Source organism: Equus przewalskii, chromosome 13 (genome assembly GCF_037783145.1).
Source record: "Equus przewalskii isolate Varuska chromosome 13, EquPr2, whole genome shotgun sequence".
In the NCBI taxonomy this organism is placed as follows: domain Eukaryota; kingdom Metazoa; phylum Chordata; class Mammalia; order Perissodactyla; family Equidae; genus Equus; species Equus przewalskii.
In genome coordinates this window covers 92,368,748-92,386,227 of record NC_091843.1, presented here as the reverse complement: position 1 = coordinate 92,386,227, position 17,480 = coordinate 92,368,748, and the positions used below count along the sequence as shown (strand labels likewise).

The 17,480-nt window shown below is 51.4% G+C and overlaps 1 protein-coding gene across 4 annotated transcripts in view; it reads right to left on the bottom strand.

The window, feature by feature from the left end:
• Nucleotides 1-7,117: 7,117 nt before the first annotated feature.
• Nucleotides 7,118-17,480, bottom strand: part of LOC103545225 (butyrophilin-like protein 10) — a 10,511-nt gene continuing 148 nt past the window's right edge. Inside the window, exons 2-7 of one of the 4 annotated variants that reach the window (XM_070569931.1) lie at nt 16,972-17,031; nt 16,437-16,535; nt 15,887-16,243; nt 14,790-15,071; nt 13,461-13,577; nt 7,118-9,003 (exon numbers count right to left, since the gene is read on the bottom strand). In XM_070569931.1, coding sequence (XP_070426032.1) covers nt 8,489-9,003; nt 13,461-13,577; nt 14,790-15,071; nt 15,887-16,243; nt 16,437-16,530 — 1,365 coding nt within the window. In that variant the 5' untranslated portion in view covers nt 16,531-16,535; nt 16,972-17,031 and the 3' untranslated portion in view covers nt 7,118-8,488. Of the gene's footprint in view, nt 9,004-13,460; nt 13,578-14,789; nt 15,072-15,886; nt 16,244-16,436; nt 16,553-16,971; nt 17,032-17,480 lie in introns of all 4 variants that reach the window. The other 3 variants (XM_070569928.1, XM_070569929.1, XM_070569932.1) reach the window with 3 other exon arrangements.

Genomic DNA, 17,480 nt, shown 5'->3' with positions numbered 1-17,480 from the left:
TGATGGCTCAGATTTGGGTTTTAGACTCTGTGGAAGGGGGATTTGAGGGGTATACAGTTGGAGACAGAGAGATGAGCAAGGAGACTATTTTAGAAATTCAGTTGAGAAAAGATGGGACTTGAACTGGGGTAGTGACACGGAAGGAGGTTTGAATATACAGTTTGTATATTTAAGCATTATGTTTACACATGTGTCTATAGTGATTTATAAATGGTGCATTTAATATTTATATATACCCATGTGCTTTGGAGATAAAAAGAGTGGGGTTGGTCATTTATTTGATGTGGTGAATGTATGAGAGAGAGAAAGGAGGCAAGAAAGACTCCTGGCTTTTTAGCTTGAGTGACTGAGTTCACAGTAATGACCCAAAACAGCAGATATAAAATGTGCGATTGGGGTCAGCCCGGTGGTGCAGTGGTTAAGTGCGTAGGTTCTGCTTTGGCAACCTGGGGTTTGCCAGTTTGGATCCCGCGTGGGGACATGGCATCGCTTGGCAAGCCATGCTGTGGTAGGTGTCCCACATATAAAAGTAGAGGAAGATGGACACAGATGTTAGCTCAGGGCCAGTCTTCCTCAACATAAAAAAAGAGGAGGATTGGCAGCAGTTAGCTCAGGGCTAATCTTCCTCAAAACAAAAGAAAACAAACAAACAAAAAAAAAGTGCAATTGATTTGAGGCATGTTGGGCTGGTGGTAGCGGGGGGGTGCTACTGTACACTCCCAAGGTAAAAATACATTAGGTGATGAAGAGGTGACTGAACAAAGAAAACATGGATGGAATGAAGTTGCTTAGAAGAACATGCAAGTTAATAAAAGAATAAGCAAAGTTTCCACACAGGAGCAGGACGAGGAGGACATTTCATGGGGAGGCAGCCATGTTGGAATACGGAGGAATGAGGAGGACCCCCCCCCACCCCCACCGCCTGCTGGTCATGGATGGGCACACAGGGCACGGGCACAGAGAAGGCACATCCTTAGATCTGCAAAATTCTAACTCACACCTTCCCTGAGTTGGAGATCCAACAGTTGACATTCAATAATGAGGGATGTCTCCACGTGGGTGATCACAACAATGACAAAATCATGACAACTGTATCAACTGAATTCTTACTATGATTCATACACGGTTTTACTCAGATTGTCTCATTTGATCTTCACAAGTGCCCAATGAGTAATTTCTAATTTCTTCTCCTTTTTTCCTGAAGAAGCTGCTAAGGCTCAGAGAGGTATGTGACTTGTCCAACATCACACAGTTAGTAAGGCAGTTGACTGGCAGAAAACAGCCTGTTTTCTTGGCCATCAGAATCAAAATGCCCCAAACGGACGTCCTCATCCTTCCTTCCCTTTTCTGTTGTCAACGTCACCCCAGATCTGGCTCTGCTCCTGGCTGACGGCAGCAGTCTCTAGTGGCTCACCCTGTGTTCTTCAACCACAGTCCTTCATGTCCCTGTTCAAGAAGTTAAAAGGCCTCTTTACTGGCCCAGGCTGTGTCTCCCACTAGAAGATTCTGGAAAACCAGGCTCAGGAGGTGTTTATTAGGCATCACACAAAGAAAAAACCTTGTAGTCAAATACATTTTGTTTTTGTTTTTTTCCAGCTTTACTGAGGTATGATTGTTACACAAAAAACTGTACATAATTAATTAAATGATTTGGTGAGTTTGGACATATGCACACGCCCATGAAGCCACCACCACAATCAAGGTAACAGACCAAGGTAATATCCATTACCTCCAGAAGTTTCCTTGGGTCCCTTTTGTTGTCCGCAGCCACAAAGGGCAAGGAATGACAGGTACCGCCAAGGCTACTTGGTTGGTTAAGGAATCAAAGTTTATTGATAAAGGGAAACAGAACGAGGAGCGAGGATAAATGGGAACGACAAATTGGTACTTACAACCTCCACACCACAATCAGCTGGGGAAGTCCCAATAGTTTGTATGGCGGGTGGGAGTGCCGATTGTCCGGGTCTGAGGCAAAGTGTCCTTTCCTCAGTGAGACTTCCAATTGTTCTATGCTGTTATCCCTTTTATCCTAAGGTTTCTCCAGGTTCTGACTCAGGGTTTCAGACATTTGGATACTTTGAGTTATTTCTTCTTGTTCCCATGGACGGGATGTTTCTAAAGTCCAGTCAGGTGCCCGTCGGGGTGGCCAGCCCAGACAAGGAACATGACGCAGGACATATTCTTTGTAACTTGCGCCTTAGAGTCAGGGCCGAAGTGGTCATCTTTGGCCCCAAGCCCAGACACATTCCTTCATGTAGGGCCCAGGCCCAGTGTCCTTGAAAGGCGGGGAGGTCAAAGAACTCTGTACACCTTTGTTGTGTTGTTTTTTAATGGTGGTAACAACACAACATGAGATCTACCCTCTTAACAGATTTTTAAGTGCGCAGTTAGCTATATAAGTTGTATTATTAACCTTGGGCACTGTGTTTGACAACAGATCGCTGGAACTTACTCATCTTGAATAACTGAGACTTTATACCCACTAGACAGCAACTCTCCTTTCCCCCTCCCCCATCCCCCGGTAACCACCATTCTACTATCTACTTCTACATGTTTGACTATTTTCGATGCCTCACACAAGCGGAGTCATGCATATTTGTCCTTATGTGTCTCACTTTTTTCACTTAGCATAATGTCCTCAAGGTCCTTCCATGTTGTTGCAAATGTCAAGATTGCCTTCTTTTTTAAAGGCTGAATAATAACTCAATAGCAAAAAACTAATAACCAATTAAAAAATGGGCAGAGGATCTGACTAGACATTTTCCCGAAGACGACACACCAATGGCCAACAGAGACATCAAAAGATATCAACATCAGTAATCATCAGGGAAATGCAAATCAGAACCACAATGAGATATCACCTCACACCTGTCAGAATGGCTACTATTAAAGAGACAAGAGGTAACATGTGCTGGCCAGGATGTGGAGAAAAGGGAGCCCTTGTACACTGTTGGTGGGAATGTAAATTGTTACAGCCACTATGGAAAACAGTATGCAGGCTCCTCAAAAAGTTAAAAATAGAACTACTGTATGATCCAGCAATTCCATTTCTGGGTGTATATCAGAAGAAAACAAAACTACTAATTCAAAAAGATATATGCACCCCAAGTTCATCGCAGCGTTATTCACAATAGCCAGACATGGAAACAACCTGAGTGTCCTTTGATGAATTAATGGATAAAGAAGACATGGTATATATGTATATGCAATGGAATGTTATCCAGTCATAAAAAACGAGGAAATCCTACCATTTGCAGCTACATAGACGGACCTTGAGGGCAACATGCTAAACGAGATAAGTCAAACAGAGAAAGACAAATACGATCTCATTTATATGTGGAATCTAAAAAAACCCCCACCAAACTCCTAGAAAAAGAGATCAGACTTGTGATTACCAGGGAAGGGGAGGGGGGGAGGGGAATTGGAGGCAGGTGCTCAAAGGCACCAACTTCCAGTTATCAGGTAATAAGTCCCGGGATGTGATGCACAGCGTGGTGACTGTAGCTCACGCTGCTGTGTGTCATAGAGGAAGGTCGTCAAGAGAGCAGATCCTGAGTTCTCACCACAAGGAGAATTTTTTTCCTTTTTTTTGTATCTATATGAGGTGATGGATGTTAACTAAATTTATTGTGATAATCATTTCACAATATTTGTAAATCAGATCATCACTCTGTAAACCTTAAACTTATACAGTGATGTAGGTCAATCATACCGCAATAAAACTGAAAGAAAAAATATGCAAGTGCTTTTCCAGAAAATCTACATCAGAGAATTTATACCAAGGAAGATACTCTGGAGCTGTGCAAAAATGTAGTGACTTGGCTGCTTATCATAGCAGTGTTCACAGCAGCAAAAATTGGACACAACGGAAATGCCAAGGTGCTGCTTTTTTTTCTTTTGTGAGGAAGATTCACCTTGAGCTAACATCCATTGCCAACCTTCCTCCTTTTTTTTTGCTTGAGCAAGATTAGCTCTGAGTTAACATCTGTGCCAATCTTCCTCCACTTTCCACATGGGATGCCTCCACAGCGTGACTTGATAAGCAGTGTGTAGGTCCACACCTACGAATCCGAGGCCACCGAAGCAAAGTGCATGGACCATTAACCACTCAGCCACGGGGCTGGCCTCCCGAGGTGCTCTTTAAACAGAGTCCAGCCACTCATACAGGGGATTGCACATGAGAAAATTGCTCAGGGCGTTCCACAACAGGAGGTGTGGTTTATTCCACGTTCCTAAGAGGATTTCAGGATCACACGCAGCACTGGACACAGTCCCATTTTCCTGCAGAAACAAGAAGCCTGAACTCCACCTGCAGATGCGAACAGCGCCCTCCCTGGGTCTGCGTGATGTGCTCGTCCGTGGCTGACTTTCCTGCGTTTATTAATCTTTCCTAAGTGCCCAGTAACTTACAGCTCTGTCTGCACAGACCAGGAGGGACTTGAGCATCTGGGTGGTGATGCGGGGTGGGACCCCTGTGGTGGCACTGCTCACTTGGGGACAGTGCAGGCAGCCGGACAGCCGGGGTCTGGGACACAAGTGCTCTGTTCCCTTCTACATCAGGTGCGTCCTCACACAGTCACTCATTTACCTTCAGAGACCTGCACACACTCACACACATGCTTGTGCCCTGTCTTCACACACTTACACACTCACAGGCTGAGCTAATACAATAGGCAGCCGGTCCCCATGGTCTCGCCAGGTCACCTAGTGGGGACAGCACAGCCAGAAGCCTCCTCTGGGTCTAGTGGGTTATTGAAACCCCAAGAAGACAAAATAGAAAAATCTAGGAAGACTAAGGAAGGCAATCCAAGTTGGATAACGAATGAAAAAAACACAAGTGGGAAGCAAAAAATAATAGGAAACAATTAAGCCAGGGATCAATAGTTTGATCATTATTTGTGTGAAGATTCTGATCAGTTTTCAACCACTGTCTGATGTATTGGCGGTATTTAGATGGCTTGTCAGGGCTTTGAAAAATTTAGATCTTAGGATGTATTATGCATAATTTTAATTAGATTCTTATAAATTTTTGATTAAGTATATAACCAGTGTTTAAAGTTCAGAAAACATAGTTTGTAAGATTGAAAAGTTTTAATTTTTATACTTGTGCAAATAGTCTATTTATTGAGTATTTACGTCAATTTGAGTACTGAGTATTTAGGACAAAATTGATTATTGGGTATTTTTTAAATGACTGTTTAGTAAATTCACATTATTTTTTATAGTAAATTCACATTATTAATATATTAGCCATTAAGCAAAAAAGCAAAAAAAAAAAAAAAAGTGAGTAGAGAATGACTATTCACACACAAACTTCCAGAACACTAAAGAATGTCAAAAATAGCAAGCCAAAGGAAACAGGTAAAAATATATCTGCTTAACTTATTTACTTTTAAATTTAAAGTTATTTTAAAAATTAAAAGAAAACATATGGCTAATAAATCCAATATAGGATTTTTAACGACACCAAAACCACAGATCATAAAGGAAAAAATGAAAAAAATGGATCATGCCCTTGTCAATATGTAGTTAAGAATAGGAACCACTATGCACACATGGGGCAGAATACCATAGTGTGCACGCTAAAGAGCTCACGATTATATTTGTAAAATACTCCTCAATAAAGCTGAAATTAAAAAGAAAAGCAGAAGTGAAGCCACATCGATTCAACAGAGGGCTCACAAGCGTAAATACGGAACGGCCCTGAGCGCACGAGGAACCCCTGCGATTCCATATAAGACAACAGCCGCATAGAAGAAATGGGCAAAGGATTGGAGCCGGCAGTCGCGGGAGGAGAGAGAGGACGCCGCGAGCCGACGGAAGGATGCCCGTCCCCGTCAGCCGAGGGATACGAACCACAGCACGCGCAGCGCCCGCACACGCGCTGCAACCGCGAAAGTGGAGGAAGATGCTGCGGCCGCGGCATCACCCCTGCGGGCGAGGGTGCGGAGCACCTGGAACCCTCCAACCCGCTGGCGCGAACGCAACGTGGTGCGGCCACTCTGGGGACCCGGTGGCAGTTCCTCAGGGGCTTCAGAATAACGTGCCCCTCGCTCCTAGGGGTTTATCCAGGAGGAAGGAACGCACACGTCTGCACGAGCACCGTGCGCGAGCGTTCGTGGGCCTCACTCGGAATAGCCAGCAGCTGGAAGCGACCCGAATCCGAGCCGGGGAGCAGAGGAGGTGGGCGTCGAAGACCCGTCAGCGATGAGGGGACGAGCGATGCTTATGATGTCAGTGTAATGTCCAGTGGAACTCACCAGCAAAGAGCACGTGCGTGTGATTCCATGTATTTGACGTTCTAGAACAGGAAACACTGCAGAGCGCGCCTGGGCGGGGTGGGGAGGAGGGACCAAATGGAACAGACTCGGGGAGGCCGGCGTGGAGGCTGTCCCTCTCCTGGTGGAGGTGTGGTTACCCCATTGTACACAATCTCCAGAGTTCCTCCAACTGTGCTGTGAAACCTGGCAGGTCTTATTACAGGTCAATGTGACCGTAATTAACAAAGAAGAGGCCTTTCCACTGCTTTCCTGGCCACTCCATCCACTGACCACCGTGGTGCTCCCAGCTCTGAACTCCTGGAACCCTAGGTGCTGGGACGCTATTATAACCTTCATCCCGGCTTCGTGTGAGGAACTGGACTCTGTGAAGCAGTCGTAGATTCCTGGGGTCCTCGTTTCCCATGTTCCTCCGTCAAGCCCTTCTATCTCAACTCCACACCCCCTGCGGCGGGCTGAACGAGACCCCAAAAAGGTGAGTCCAAGTCCTCACCCCCGCTACCTGTGATGGGCCCTTCTTTGGAAATGGGGTCTTGGCAGCTGCAGTTCAGGTAAGGGTCTGGAGGCGAGATGACCCTGGAGGAGGACGGGCCCTGAATCCAATGGCAGGTGTCCTGATCACAGAAAAGAGACGGACGTATGAGACCCAGAGACTCAGGAGACGGTCGTGTGACAATGGAGGCAGAGACTGGGGTGATGCGGCCACAAGCCCAGGAGTGCCCGGAGCACCAGGAGCTGGGAGAGGTGTACAGCAGACTCTCCCTCAGGCTTCCAGAAGGACCAACACCGCCGACCCTTTGATTGTGGGCATCTGGTCTCCAGAACTGTGAGAGAACAGGTCCTGGGTCTTAAGCCCCCAGTGCTGGTGCTCTGTTGGGGCAGCCCCAGGCACCACCACAGGCCCCCTGTGCTCTGCTGTGGGGTAGGGGCCCCGACCCAACAAAGTTCACATCGGCTGCTCCCCATTAGGTCTGGCAACGGGAAGCAAGGGGGAGCACGTAGGATGGGACAGTCCCCATCCTGTCCCTCTCAGGGCCACCAGGCTCCCAGCCCCAGACCCCCATTTGCGTTCTCCCAGCACCCGAGGAACCAGCCACACTGGGCCTCTGAGCAACATCCCAGCTCCTGGGCTCCTCCCAGCTTCCCTCTGCCCCCAGACACAGGGTGGAAGTGGCTCTGACAGCACGAGGCTGCCATCCCTCAGAGTTCCCTCCTTGTCTTCTGAGCTGTTGCATTCCCGGCACTTAAGGTCTAGTCTGTTCTCCCTGTCACACTGCCCCTGTGGTCTCCACCCACCTGGACCCTGACCGACACCAAGGGCAGCCTGGGAGGTCTGGAGTCTGTGGCTTGGCCTCCACCTGGCCCTGGGCCAACCCTCCAGGGTGAGGGAGGGAGAGAGAGGGACCCAAGGTCGACCAGACATCTGGGGGTTGTGAGGAGATGGAGGGGGAGGAGGTGTTGGAGGGGGAGGGGGGATGAGGAAGAGGAGGGGAGGAGGTGGAAGGCTGGGTTTTATTGAGCTACTAGCACGTGCCTGGCTCTGGGGTCAATGTTTTACAAATGCCCCAAGCACGTTTCCCAGAGTCACCCAGTGGTGTATAATAACATGGAGGCTCAGTCAGCTTGGGCTGCGTAAGAAAAATCACAGACTAGGGCTCAATCCACAGTGTTCATTGTCTCCCAGTCTGGAGGCTGGAAGTCAGAGGCCCAGGTGAGGGCAGGGCTGCTCCCTCCTGAGGCCTCTCCTGGGTGTGGAGATGGCTGTCTTCTTCATGTCCTCACATGGTCATCCCTCTGTGTGTGTCCGTGTCCTCCTCTCCTCTTCTTATAAGGACACCAGTCGTGTAGGATCAGGGCCGCCCCCCAGTGACCTCATTTTACCCCCATCACCTCCTTAAATGCCCTGTCTCCACATACACTCCCTTTCTGAGGTCCTGGGGTTTGAGCTCCAACATATGAATTGGTGGGCGGGACACAATTCAGCCTATAATGTATTGTCATCATTTTACAGAAAATAAAGGTAAAATAGGATAATTCACAAAGTTGCACCCTTGTGAGGGGCCCCGCTGGGATATAGGAGATTGGATGCATCTCCCAAAGATCTGGGCTGGGCTGGGCTGGAGAGGACATGGGTGCTGTTGGAGGAAGGTTCCTGTCCCTCTCTTGTCCCTGACCCTGGGGAGGGTCTGAGGCCTCAAGGGCCAATGTCCTCAGCAGATCGTCAGGGGGCTGGAGTCGTGTGTCCACAGGCAGAAGAACGGCCGCAGAGGGACTGAGCGAGAAAGTCCAGAGAATGTGCAGATGAGGCGTCTGTCATCCACGCTGTAGAAGGAGACCCTGCCAGCGTCACAGTCCAGGAGAATGCCCACCCGGTGCAGGGGCTGTGGAAGCTGGAGGCGAACCCTCGGGTAGGTGAGGGCCCAGTACTCCTTCTTGGACAGTTCCACGGCCCAGACCCCATGCTGGGGTGCCTTGGCGACCCTTCCCTTCCGATTTAAGCTCTCCACACACACTCCAAGGACCCAGGCCTCCCTGCGCCCCACCTCGACCTCCCAGTAATGCCGCCCAGAGGAGAACCGCTCCCGGCCCAGCACGCAGGGGTCCAGATCGAATCTGCTGGGGTCATCAGGCAGCTCCAAGTCGAAGGGCAGTCGCATCACACTCTTCCTATCATCAAACAGCAAGAGTTTGGAGCTTGCAGTGTCAGGGTCGAGGGATGGGCTGACTGTGGGAAGAGAAGAGGGTCAGCTTTGGGAGTTCTGGCCCCTGACCCACACTCTTGCACAGAGGAACCCCAGGGCCTCTCCCTCACGTCTCTGGGGAGGTGGAGGCACAGCAGCCCTGCGAATCCCTGTGTTTCCCTATTTTCTGCCCAGGACCCCATGCACAAAGCCCGCCCCAGAGCAGGTGAGGTGACTCCAGGTGGATCCAAGGGCCATTGCCCGGGAGAATAGGAGACATGGCCAGGGCAATGTGAGCTCTGCTCATTGCCCAGGGTTCTGGTTCCCTGTGCATGTGTGTGAGAGAGACAGAGAGACACAGAAACAGAGAGAAGAGAAAAGGAGACAGAGCAAGGGAGAGACAGAGAGAGGCAGAGCTGGAGGGAGGACATGAGATGGTACCACAGGGGCACTGATGCAGGTGCTGTAGGACAGCTGGGGTGTCAACCACTGGGGAGTCCCGTCTGGAAAACCTGAGAGGGATCTCATAGCCCTGAAAGCTGAGACCAACATCTTCCACAGCAGCCTACTTTGCTCCTGCCTGTGCTCCCTGCCCGGTGTCCCTCTGGGAGCTCTCAGGCCCCCAGCCTGTGACCTGGGTGGAAGGTCCATCTACACTGGGCTCCCTAATGAGAGGCAGGGAGGGTGTTTGGGGCCAGGCTGGGGCTCCTCTCTTCTGGAAGCTGCCTTTCCAACCAGGGGAAGGTTCAGGGCCCCAGGACCAGAGCCAGTGCCCGCCCTCATTGACCTAAAGCCCCACATGCTTGAGTCTCCCCCTGGATGTCCCAGACACTCACATTTCCTGCACTGGAGAGGACCACACTCTCCTACTGTGAAAACCTCCACGTTCCCCCAAATGTCCCTTCACCTCCTTCCTGGAGTGGCACCCTGCACCCTCTCACCTTCTACCAAAGACTGTTTCTTTGTTTCCCCAAAAATTCTCACTCCATCTTCCTGAATTCTCCCTGCTCTGCCCACCCAGCCCTTCCTGTAGAGTCTGAGCCTGAGGATGGAGGCACCCACGTGGCATCTCCATTACAGTCAAACTCAGACTCCTGTTTCCTTCTCTTCCACATCCTCTCATCCTTTAAAAAAATTATTCACATTAAAAAATAGACTCACAAAAAGAAGAAAAATGGCATAAGAATATGCTTATGACACCATCCTGCATAATGACAGTGAAAGGATGCAAACCAGAAAATCAGCATTGACACACACTGTCAATAACTACATCACAGCCTCCAGACCGTATTCAGATCTGGCCGGCTGCTCCAATCACCAATCACGCCCTTTCCTGGTCAGTCTGTTCTTTTTCAAATTGCTACATGGCACTCTATTGTTGATCCCACACACAACACTGGATGGACAACAGGATTGTTGTCAGTTTTAGCAAATCTGAATGGCTGCTAAGGACATCCTTGTCCTGGTCTTTCTGGGGACACACTTTCATTCCTCCGGGGTCTCCGCCAGGAATTCAGTCGCAGGGGTCACGGGGTAACTGAACGTTCTGCCTTCTCATCAGCTGCCACCCCGTTCCCCAAAGTGGTTGCGCCATTTTGTATTCCCATCGGCATCTTGGACAACCCCGACATCCAGGAGGACCTGACTTCCTCTCACCAGTCCTCCTGCGTCCTCCCCCCACCCTCTTCATTCCCCTTCTCTTCTTGCTGGCGCAGATTCTGTGCTTATGAACCCTTATAATCCTTCTCTAGTGACCATTCTCAAGTACGTCCCTCAGGAAACCCAAAAGCTAGAGGAGCCTCTGAGGCTCCAAGATCAGAGCCTGTGCGATCCCGCGCTGGACTCCTGTTCCGCCCTCTCCTGTTCGTCTCCCGACAGCTGGGACCTGCGCCCATCCCTCCCACAGCCGCAGGCTGCCCTCCCTGCAGAGACGTCGTCTTCGCTCCTTCCTCATCCCTGCAGCGTGGTCTCTCCTCACACTGCATCATTCCTTTCAGGGAACAAACATGCTTACTGCCTTTTCCTTCAGCTAAAACCAAGCCAGCCACACTCCAGCTGATTCCCACTCTCCAGTTTTCAGCCCAGCCTAACATCAGTAATTTTGGAATTTTCTACACAGAGCTCTCCGCAGGGGGAACCTCACTCATCACCCCAGTGGTGGTTTTTCCGGGTCATTTTCTGTGCTCCTCTCACTCCACTGCTCAGCTGCATGGACACCATCAGCCACCCGTGAACACACTGTCTCTGATGTCAGGGTGAGGCATCTCCTGGTCCCTCCCCAGCTCTGTCCACGTGTCCTGACTCCTTCATCAGGAGCCATCCTGCTCGGACAGACCTCCAGACAGTGAGGTTCTCCAAGACTAGAGCTTGGCTCTCTCTTCTTTGTCCTGGGTCTTTCCCTTACTTGTTTTTAATTCTTATTCCTTTCTTAAAAGAATTTGTTAAAGAATAATTTTAGGTTTACGGTTAAATTGAGGCCCCAGCAGGACCTGGTGATGCCATGTGGCCAACTTCATTATTGCACCCAATCATTCCTGTAATATTCACCCTGACCTATTCCAGTCTCAGCTAAAATTTTTCATTGGTTTATGGCGTGCCTCCCCACATAGATTCGATGCCCCATGAGGATGGGAGGAAGCCATTTCACTCCCTAATAAATACCTGGTTGCTCGCCCACTAAGCCATCGCTCACTGTTTGTGATGAATGAATGAAGGGATGAACGCATGAGTTCTCTCTGTCTCCTCCTTGGTCCTGCAGCAGGTGGCCATGTTTGGACCAGCTCCCCGGCTTCCCTTAGTCCTCTCACTTGCCCCGTCTCGTGCCCTGCCAGTTTCTCCTCTCCAGGTCCTGGGAGCTCCAGCCACAGATTCTGCCCCTTGCACCCTATCCCTCCCGCCTATGAGATGGTGTCCAGGGGCCCAAAGTCACTGGTTTCTCCACTCTCCAGGGTAACAGTGTGCCCCCAGTGCCCTTTCTCAGAAAAGCTGACCATCCTGGCAGCTCCCACAGGCAGGATCCACTGCCAGAGGCTCTCCCAGGGCCTCAGGAAACAAAACAGAAGGAGGTAAGGTGTCTTGGGGCCACTGAGACCAGACATTCACAAGGATGGAGCTGCCTCTCACCAGCATGTAACTCAGCATTTCTGCACCCTGGGCTAGAACACATGGACATGCACACAGATGACCACACACATGCACACTCACACGTGTCCACATACTTATGCTTATGGACACATGCACTTAGACATGCACACACGTACATGCGCACATGGATGCACATGCAAAATGCACACGCTTATGCACACTCATGAGCACACACACATGGGAATGAGCATCGGAATGCAGACTGAAGCCAGAAAGGGTCTGGACTTGCCCCCTGGGGCCCTTCATCGTCCCGCCCTCACCATCCTCTTGAGTAGCTCTGACCTTCCCACACTATCTCCATCAGAAGCCAGTGTGTGAGGGAGAGAAGCCGAGACACGTATGTCACTGAAGGAGGCCCCTCCTGCCCTTTCCTGTTTCCCCGAGACCAGCTCTGATTGTGTGGTCCCTAGGACAGGCCTCCCACCCTTTCACCCGTGCTCTCTGGAATTGGGGCTGCACTTCTGGCTGCCTTTGCCTTTAGGGAGCGGGACTTGGGGGTGTGCTGGGGGCAGAGACCCCCCAACCCTCCAGCATGGCCCTCACCACCGAGGAGGCCGACCTCTCTCCAGCCCGCCCTGAAACAGAAGGATGGGAAACCGAGGGCCTCAGCGTATAAAGTGGGGCCAAAGCTCCTGTTCTGGGAATCTGCGTCAGAACAGGACTCACCGAGCTCGTCCCCTGGTCTCTTGTAAAACAAGAACAAATGCACCTCCTTTAGTGCTCAGGGAAACAATAGTGGGGCATTTGTCCCCGGGGAGGGCAGTTTGTGGGCCCAGCCCCCTGGCCTGAGGCTTCCCCTCCACCTTAAAGCCATAATGAGGCTCTAACACCAGCCAAGGGACAGTCTGCTCTGCTCCTCCAACTGGGCCTGACCTCAGGGGGCAAGTCCCCAGCTCCTGAAATGGCACAGGAGGCAGGGCTGGACCAGTGGGGAGGGAGACGGTCAGTGAGGCTGACGGTCCTGACGACGGCAACAACAGAGGCTCACGTGCCCGGCTCGCTGCCTCGTGTCACCACTGCCCAGCCTTTCAGGACCAGGCCCAGCCTTGTCTATTCCCAGAGGGAGTGCTGCCAGCCTTCGTGAAACCTCCTGGGGAGGAATCACCGGGCCTCTCGGAGAGAGGGGGCTTCCCTGGGGCTGTGGGGACTGGGCCACCCATGGGCTGGGCCTGCACAGGGCGCTCCCTTCCTACTGAGTTTGGGGCACACAGGTGAAAGTCAGTCCAGGGCTTAGCGTGAGCACCCGTGGTCTGGAGGGGCAGGCCTGTGCTGTTGGGGTCCCTGCCCACCAGACAATGGCAGGTCCCACTCCTCTGCGCGCGAGCTCCCTCTTCTTCCAGCAGTTTCCTGTTCTTACCCCTTTGAGGCTTCCACAACAGGGAGATGATTGTGGCCACTCCGAGAACTGCTGCCACAAGAATCAGAGGCAGAGCTATTTTCCAGGCTGTGGACCGGAACCATCTGGAGGTGGGATCTGCAGGGATTCCAGGGGTGAAGAAGACAGTGAGAGAGCTTCAGTGTTCTCAGGGTGGAAACGCTGCAGGGTTCACGGGTCGGGGGTACGATGCTTACAAACCGCTCTGAAATGGTTCAGAAAACTGTGTGTGTTCTGTTTGTACAGACGGATGTAGGTGGATGCACAGGAGAGAGACAGTAGACGAGTGGAGAGAGATGGTCAAACAAAGGGCAGGACGTTAACTGTTGGGTGAATCTGGGTAAAGTCTGCACAGGACTCTGTGTATTAGTCCTGCAAATTTTCTGTAAGTTTGAAATCATTTAGAAATGAAAATTTTATACAAAGTTGGGCATGGAAGCCATGGAGGGGTCCTTCAGAAGCCACCAAGGGGTCTTTCGGGGGACGAATGGATAAGTGAGTGAACTGTGCTGCAGCCCGACAATGGAAGATTCTTCAGCGCTGTACAGAAATGAGCTGTGAGCCCATGAAAAGACATGGAGGAAGCTGAGGTGCACAGGACTCCGTGAAAGAGGCCCGTCTGCAATGGCTCCACACTGCACGATTTCAAGCATGTGGCGCTCTGGGAACAGCAAACCAGGGAGACCGTGCAATACCCTTCCAGTGGTCTCAGGGGCTGGGAGAGCGAGGGATGAATGGTGGAGCACAGAGGACTTTCCGGACAGTGAAACCACTCTGTCTGATACTGTGATGGTGGATCCAGGTCACTGTGCGTTTGTTCAAACCCACAGAAGGCACCACACCCAGCGTGACCCCTGATGCGCACCACGGACTCGGGATGATGATGTGTCCACGTCGGTTCATCAACTGTAACAAATGTACCTCTCTGGTGGGGATGTGGATTAAGGGGGCGGCTGTGTGAACGTGAGAAATCTCTGCTCCTTTCCCCAGTTATGCTGTGCACCTGAAACTGCTCCAAAAAGTAATGCCTATTAAAAAAACTTTTAAAAATGTGTATGTGGAGCCAAGGTTTCTGTTTCCCCTGGAAGGGACAGCTGTGCTGGGGGCACCCTCTGCACCCCAGCTCTGCTCCACCTCAGTAATCAGCACGTGAAGCTGTACATCTCCCCTGACCCCCGGGCAGGCTGTGTACAGGGCCCTGCCTCCTCGTCCACTCTTGCTACAAACCTTGGGATTCCCTCCTAATGTCCTGGCATCCGGGGACACGAGCGCCTGTGCTCAGAGCTTTTGAGGTCAGAACTGAACACTCACCAGACAGGTGGTGCCTGGACACCTTCTTCTCTGGAAAGGGGGGGCTAGAGACGGAGCAGGCCAGGCCGCCCACAGCCTTGTTGGGGACGGTCAGGCTGGAGGCCACAGCCCAGAGGCCAGTCGTCGGCGAGACCGAGATGTTGGTCTCAGAATGAAGGGTCTGTCCCTGGAAGTCTCTCCACTCCACCTGGGGCTCTGGGTACCAGCCTGCCGAGGTGCACTCCGCCCGGACAACTCCATCCTGGTCAACTTGCACTTGGATTCTGGGCTCAGAGCCCAGCCCTGCGGGAAGAGATGCCCCAACCTCTGCAGTCATAACTGCTTCCATCAGAAAAATTAAAATCCTGAGAATTTCCAATAGGTCATTAGGGAATTTTTACAAACTATCTCCCTTGTGTCATATTTACATGCCAAATATGTTACACTTATTCCCAGAAAGAAAACAAAAGCAGAACCAATCAGAAAAGACTTGGAAAGATTAAGTACCTCGCCTGTATCACAAAATTAGTAAATGCAGGAATTCAGCAGAGGTTTGTTGACTTCAAACACAATTTCTGGATCACCGAGGAGACATCTCCATCTTCAGACTCTTCTTTCTGTCTCTCTGCCTCTGACTTTGTCTTTATCTCTCTCTTTGTCTCTGTCTCTCTCTCTCTGTCTCAGACTCTCTCTCCCTGTGTTACTTTCCCTCTCACTGTCTGTCTATCTTTCTGTCTCTGCGTCTCTGTCTGTCTGCCTGTCTCTCTCTGTTGCTCTGTTTGTCTCTGTCTCTTATTCTGTCTCTGTCTTTCTCTGTTGCTGACTGTCTGTCTCTGTCTCTCACTCTGACTGTCTCTCTGTCTCTGTCTCTTCTTCCTCCCTCCCTCCCCCTTTTCTCCAGGGGGCAGAGAAGAGAAGGAAGTTAGAAAACAGAGCCGCGTGTTCAGAGACACATTTTCTGGGAAGACCTGGCTGTGACAGCGCCTGGAACACGGGATGCCAGGAGCACCTGTCGTGGGAGTGCTCAGGCTTAGGAACATGGGCCACGACCTGGAGCTGGGACGAAACTTCAGGGAGAAGCTCCTGGGGAGACCAGGGACTCACTGGCCGGCCCTCACCTGCCACCGTCAGCCAGAGCGTGGCCTCTGCAGTCATGGTGCTGTCATTGAACTGGCAGTGGAACATCCCGTTATCGAAAGTGGTGACGTTGTGTATCCTCACCAAGGCCTGGCCCTGGGCCACACCATCCTTCAGGAAGGTGGTCCTTCCCTGATACAGTGCCATCTGCTCTTCAGGCACGTCCTTCCCTTTCCAGTGCACGTGCACGGCGGGGGAGGGCTGGTCCCTGTACCACCGCATCTCCATGTCCTCGGCGCTGATCTCGGGGGACAGATAGCATGGCAGGTCTGCGTCCTCCCCCACCTTGGCCAGAACAGGCTCACTGGGCCCATAGACCTCGAAATCGGCTTTCTGTCCTACAGGCAGATCCGAAAGGACTGGTTAGACCAGGGGCCAGGAGACCAGCCTCTCCCACCCACGGCTATGGTCCCCTGGGCTGGGGTCCTTGGGTCCTGAGTTGACCCAGGAAGGTGTCGGCCTGGCTCCCCTCTGGCCTTCCCCTCCCTACACTGGGGCATCCTCCTAGCACGGGGAGGGAAGCTCTCCTACCGTTTCCAGGGATGGCGCCAGACAGCAGCTGCAGGAGGAGGAGGGGAACGGAGCCAATGGGCCGAAAGGCATCTTGTCCATGGGTCTTGGCCATGCCTCCTGGGGACAGAGAGAGCCTGGATGCCAGAGACAAGGTGGGGACTGCATTAATTTCTCTCACTGTCTCTGTCTCTCTTGCTATTTCAATCTCTGTCTCTCTGTATGTCTCTATCCATGTCTCTGTTCCTCTCTCTGGATCTCTGTCTCTCTGTTTCTTTCTTTCTCTGTCTCTCTGTCTCTCTGTCTCTGTCTTGGGGGGAGCCACTGCACTGCCAGGAGGCTAATGGGAGTGAAGTAAAAAGGATCTTCGAAGAGAAAGGTCATTTTTAACAATCTCAGCCCCTCCCCATCCCTCACAAGTTATGAATCCCAGACAGAGAGACCACAACTCAGCCAGTCCTGTGTCCACCTGCTTATTGGTAAGGTGTCTTTTATCAGCATCCATCCACAGAGTTCCACGGAGACCCCTCTACTGTGAGGAGCTTCACTTCCTCACCTGCTCAGTTAAGATTATTTTCCAATCTCTAGCCACGATCTGTCATGAATCACAAGCAGTCTGGAGAAGAAAATGTAAATCCAAGGTCAAAATCATGTCCACAGAGCCCCTTAAAGCCTCCTCTTTTCCTGTTGTCCTCAAGAGGACTTCTGCAGTTGGAGAGGGGACACAGAACCCTGCGTTCCATGGCAGCAAGAGCTTGAGGCCAACACACCCCATACTTTAGTCCTTATTGTGAACTCGGTTTAGAGAGTCAGATTCCAAACAGGTGTGCTGGCCTGACTGCTCCACCCGGGGTCTCCCTGGAACTCAATGATGGGAAGAAAGCGGAGAAAGGAGAGATGTAGGTGAAGCCCCAGGAAAGCCCAAGGTACCCTGCCCTTGAGGATGGGAACAGAGAGGAGAAAGCAGAGATGTGGATGAGGCCCCAGAAAAGCCTGAGGTGCCCTGGCCCTCAAGGATGGGAGGAACGTGGAAGAAGCAGAGATGGACACGAGGGCCCCAAGCAG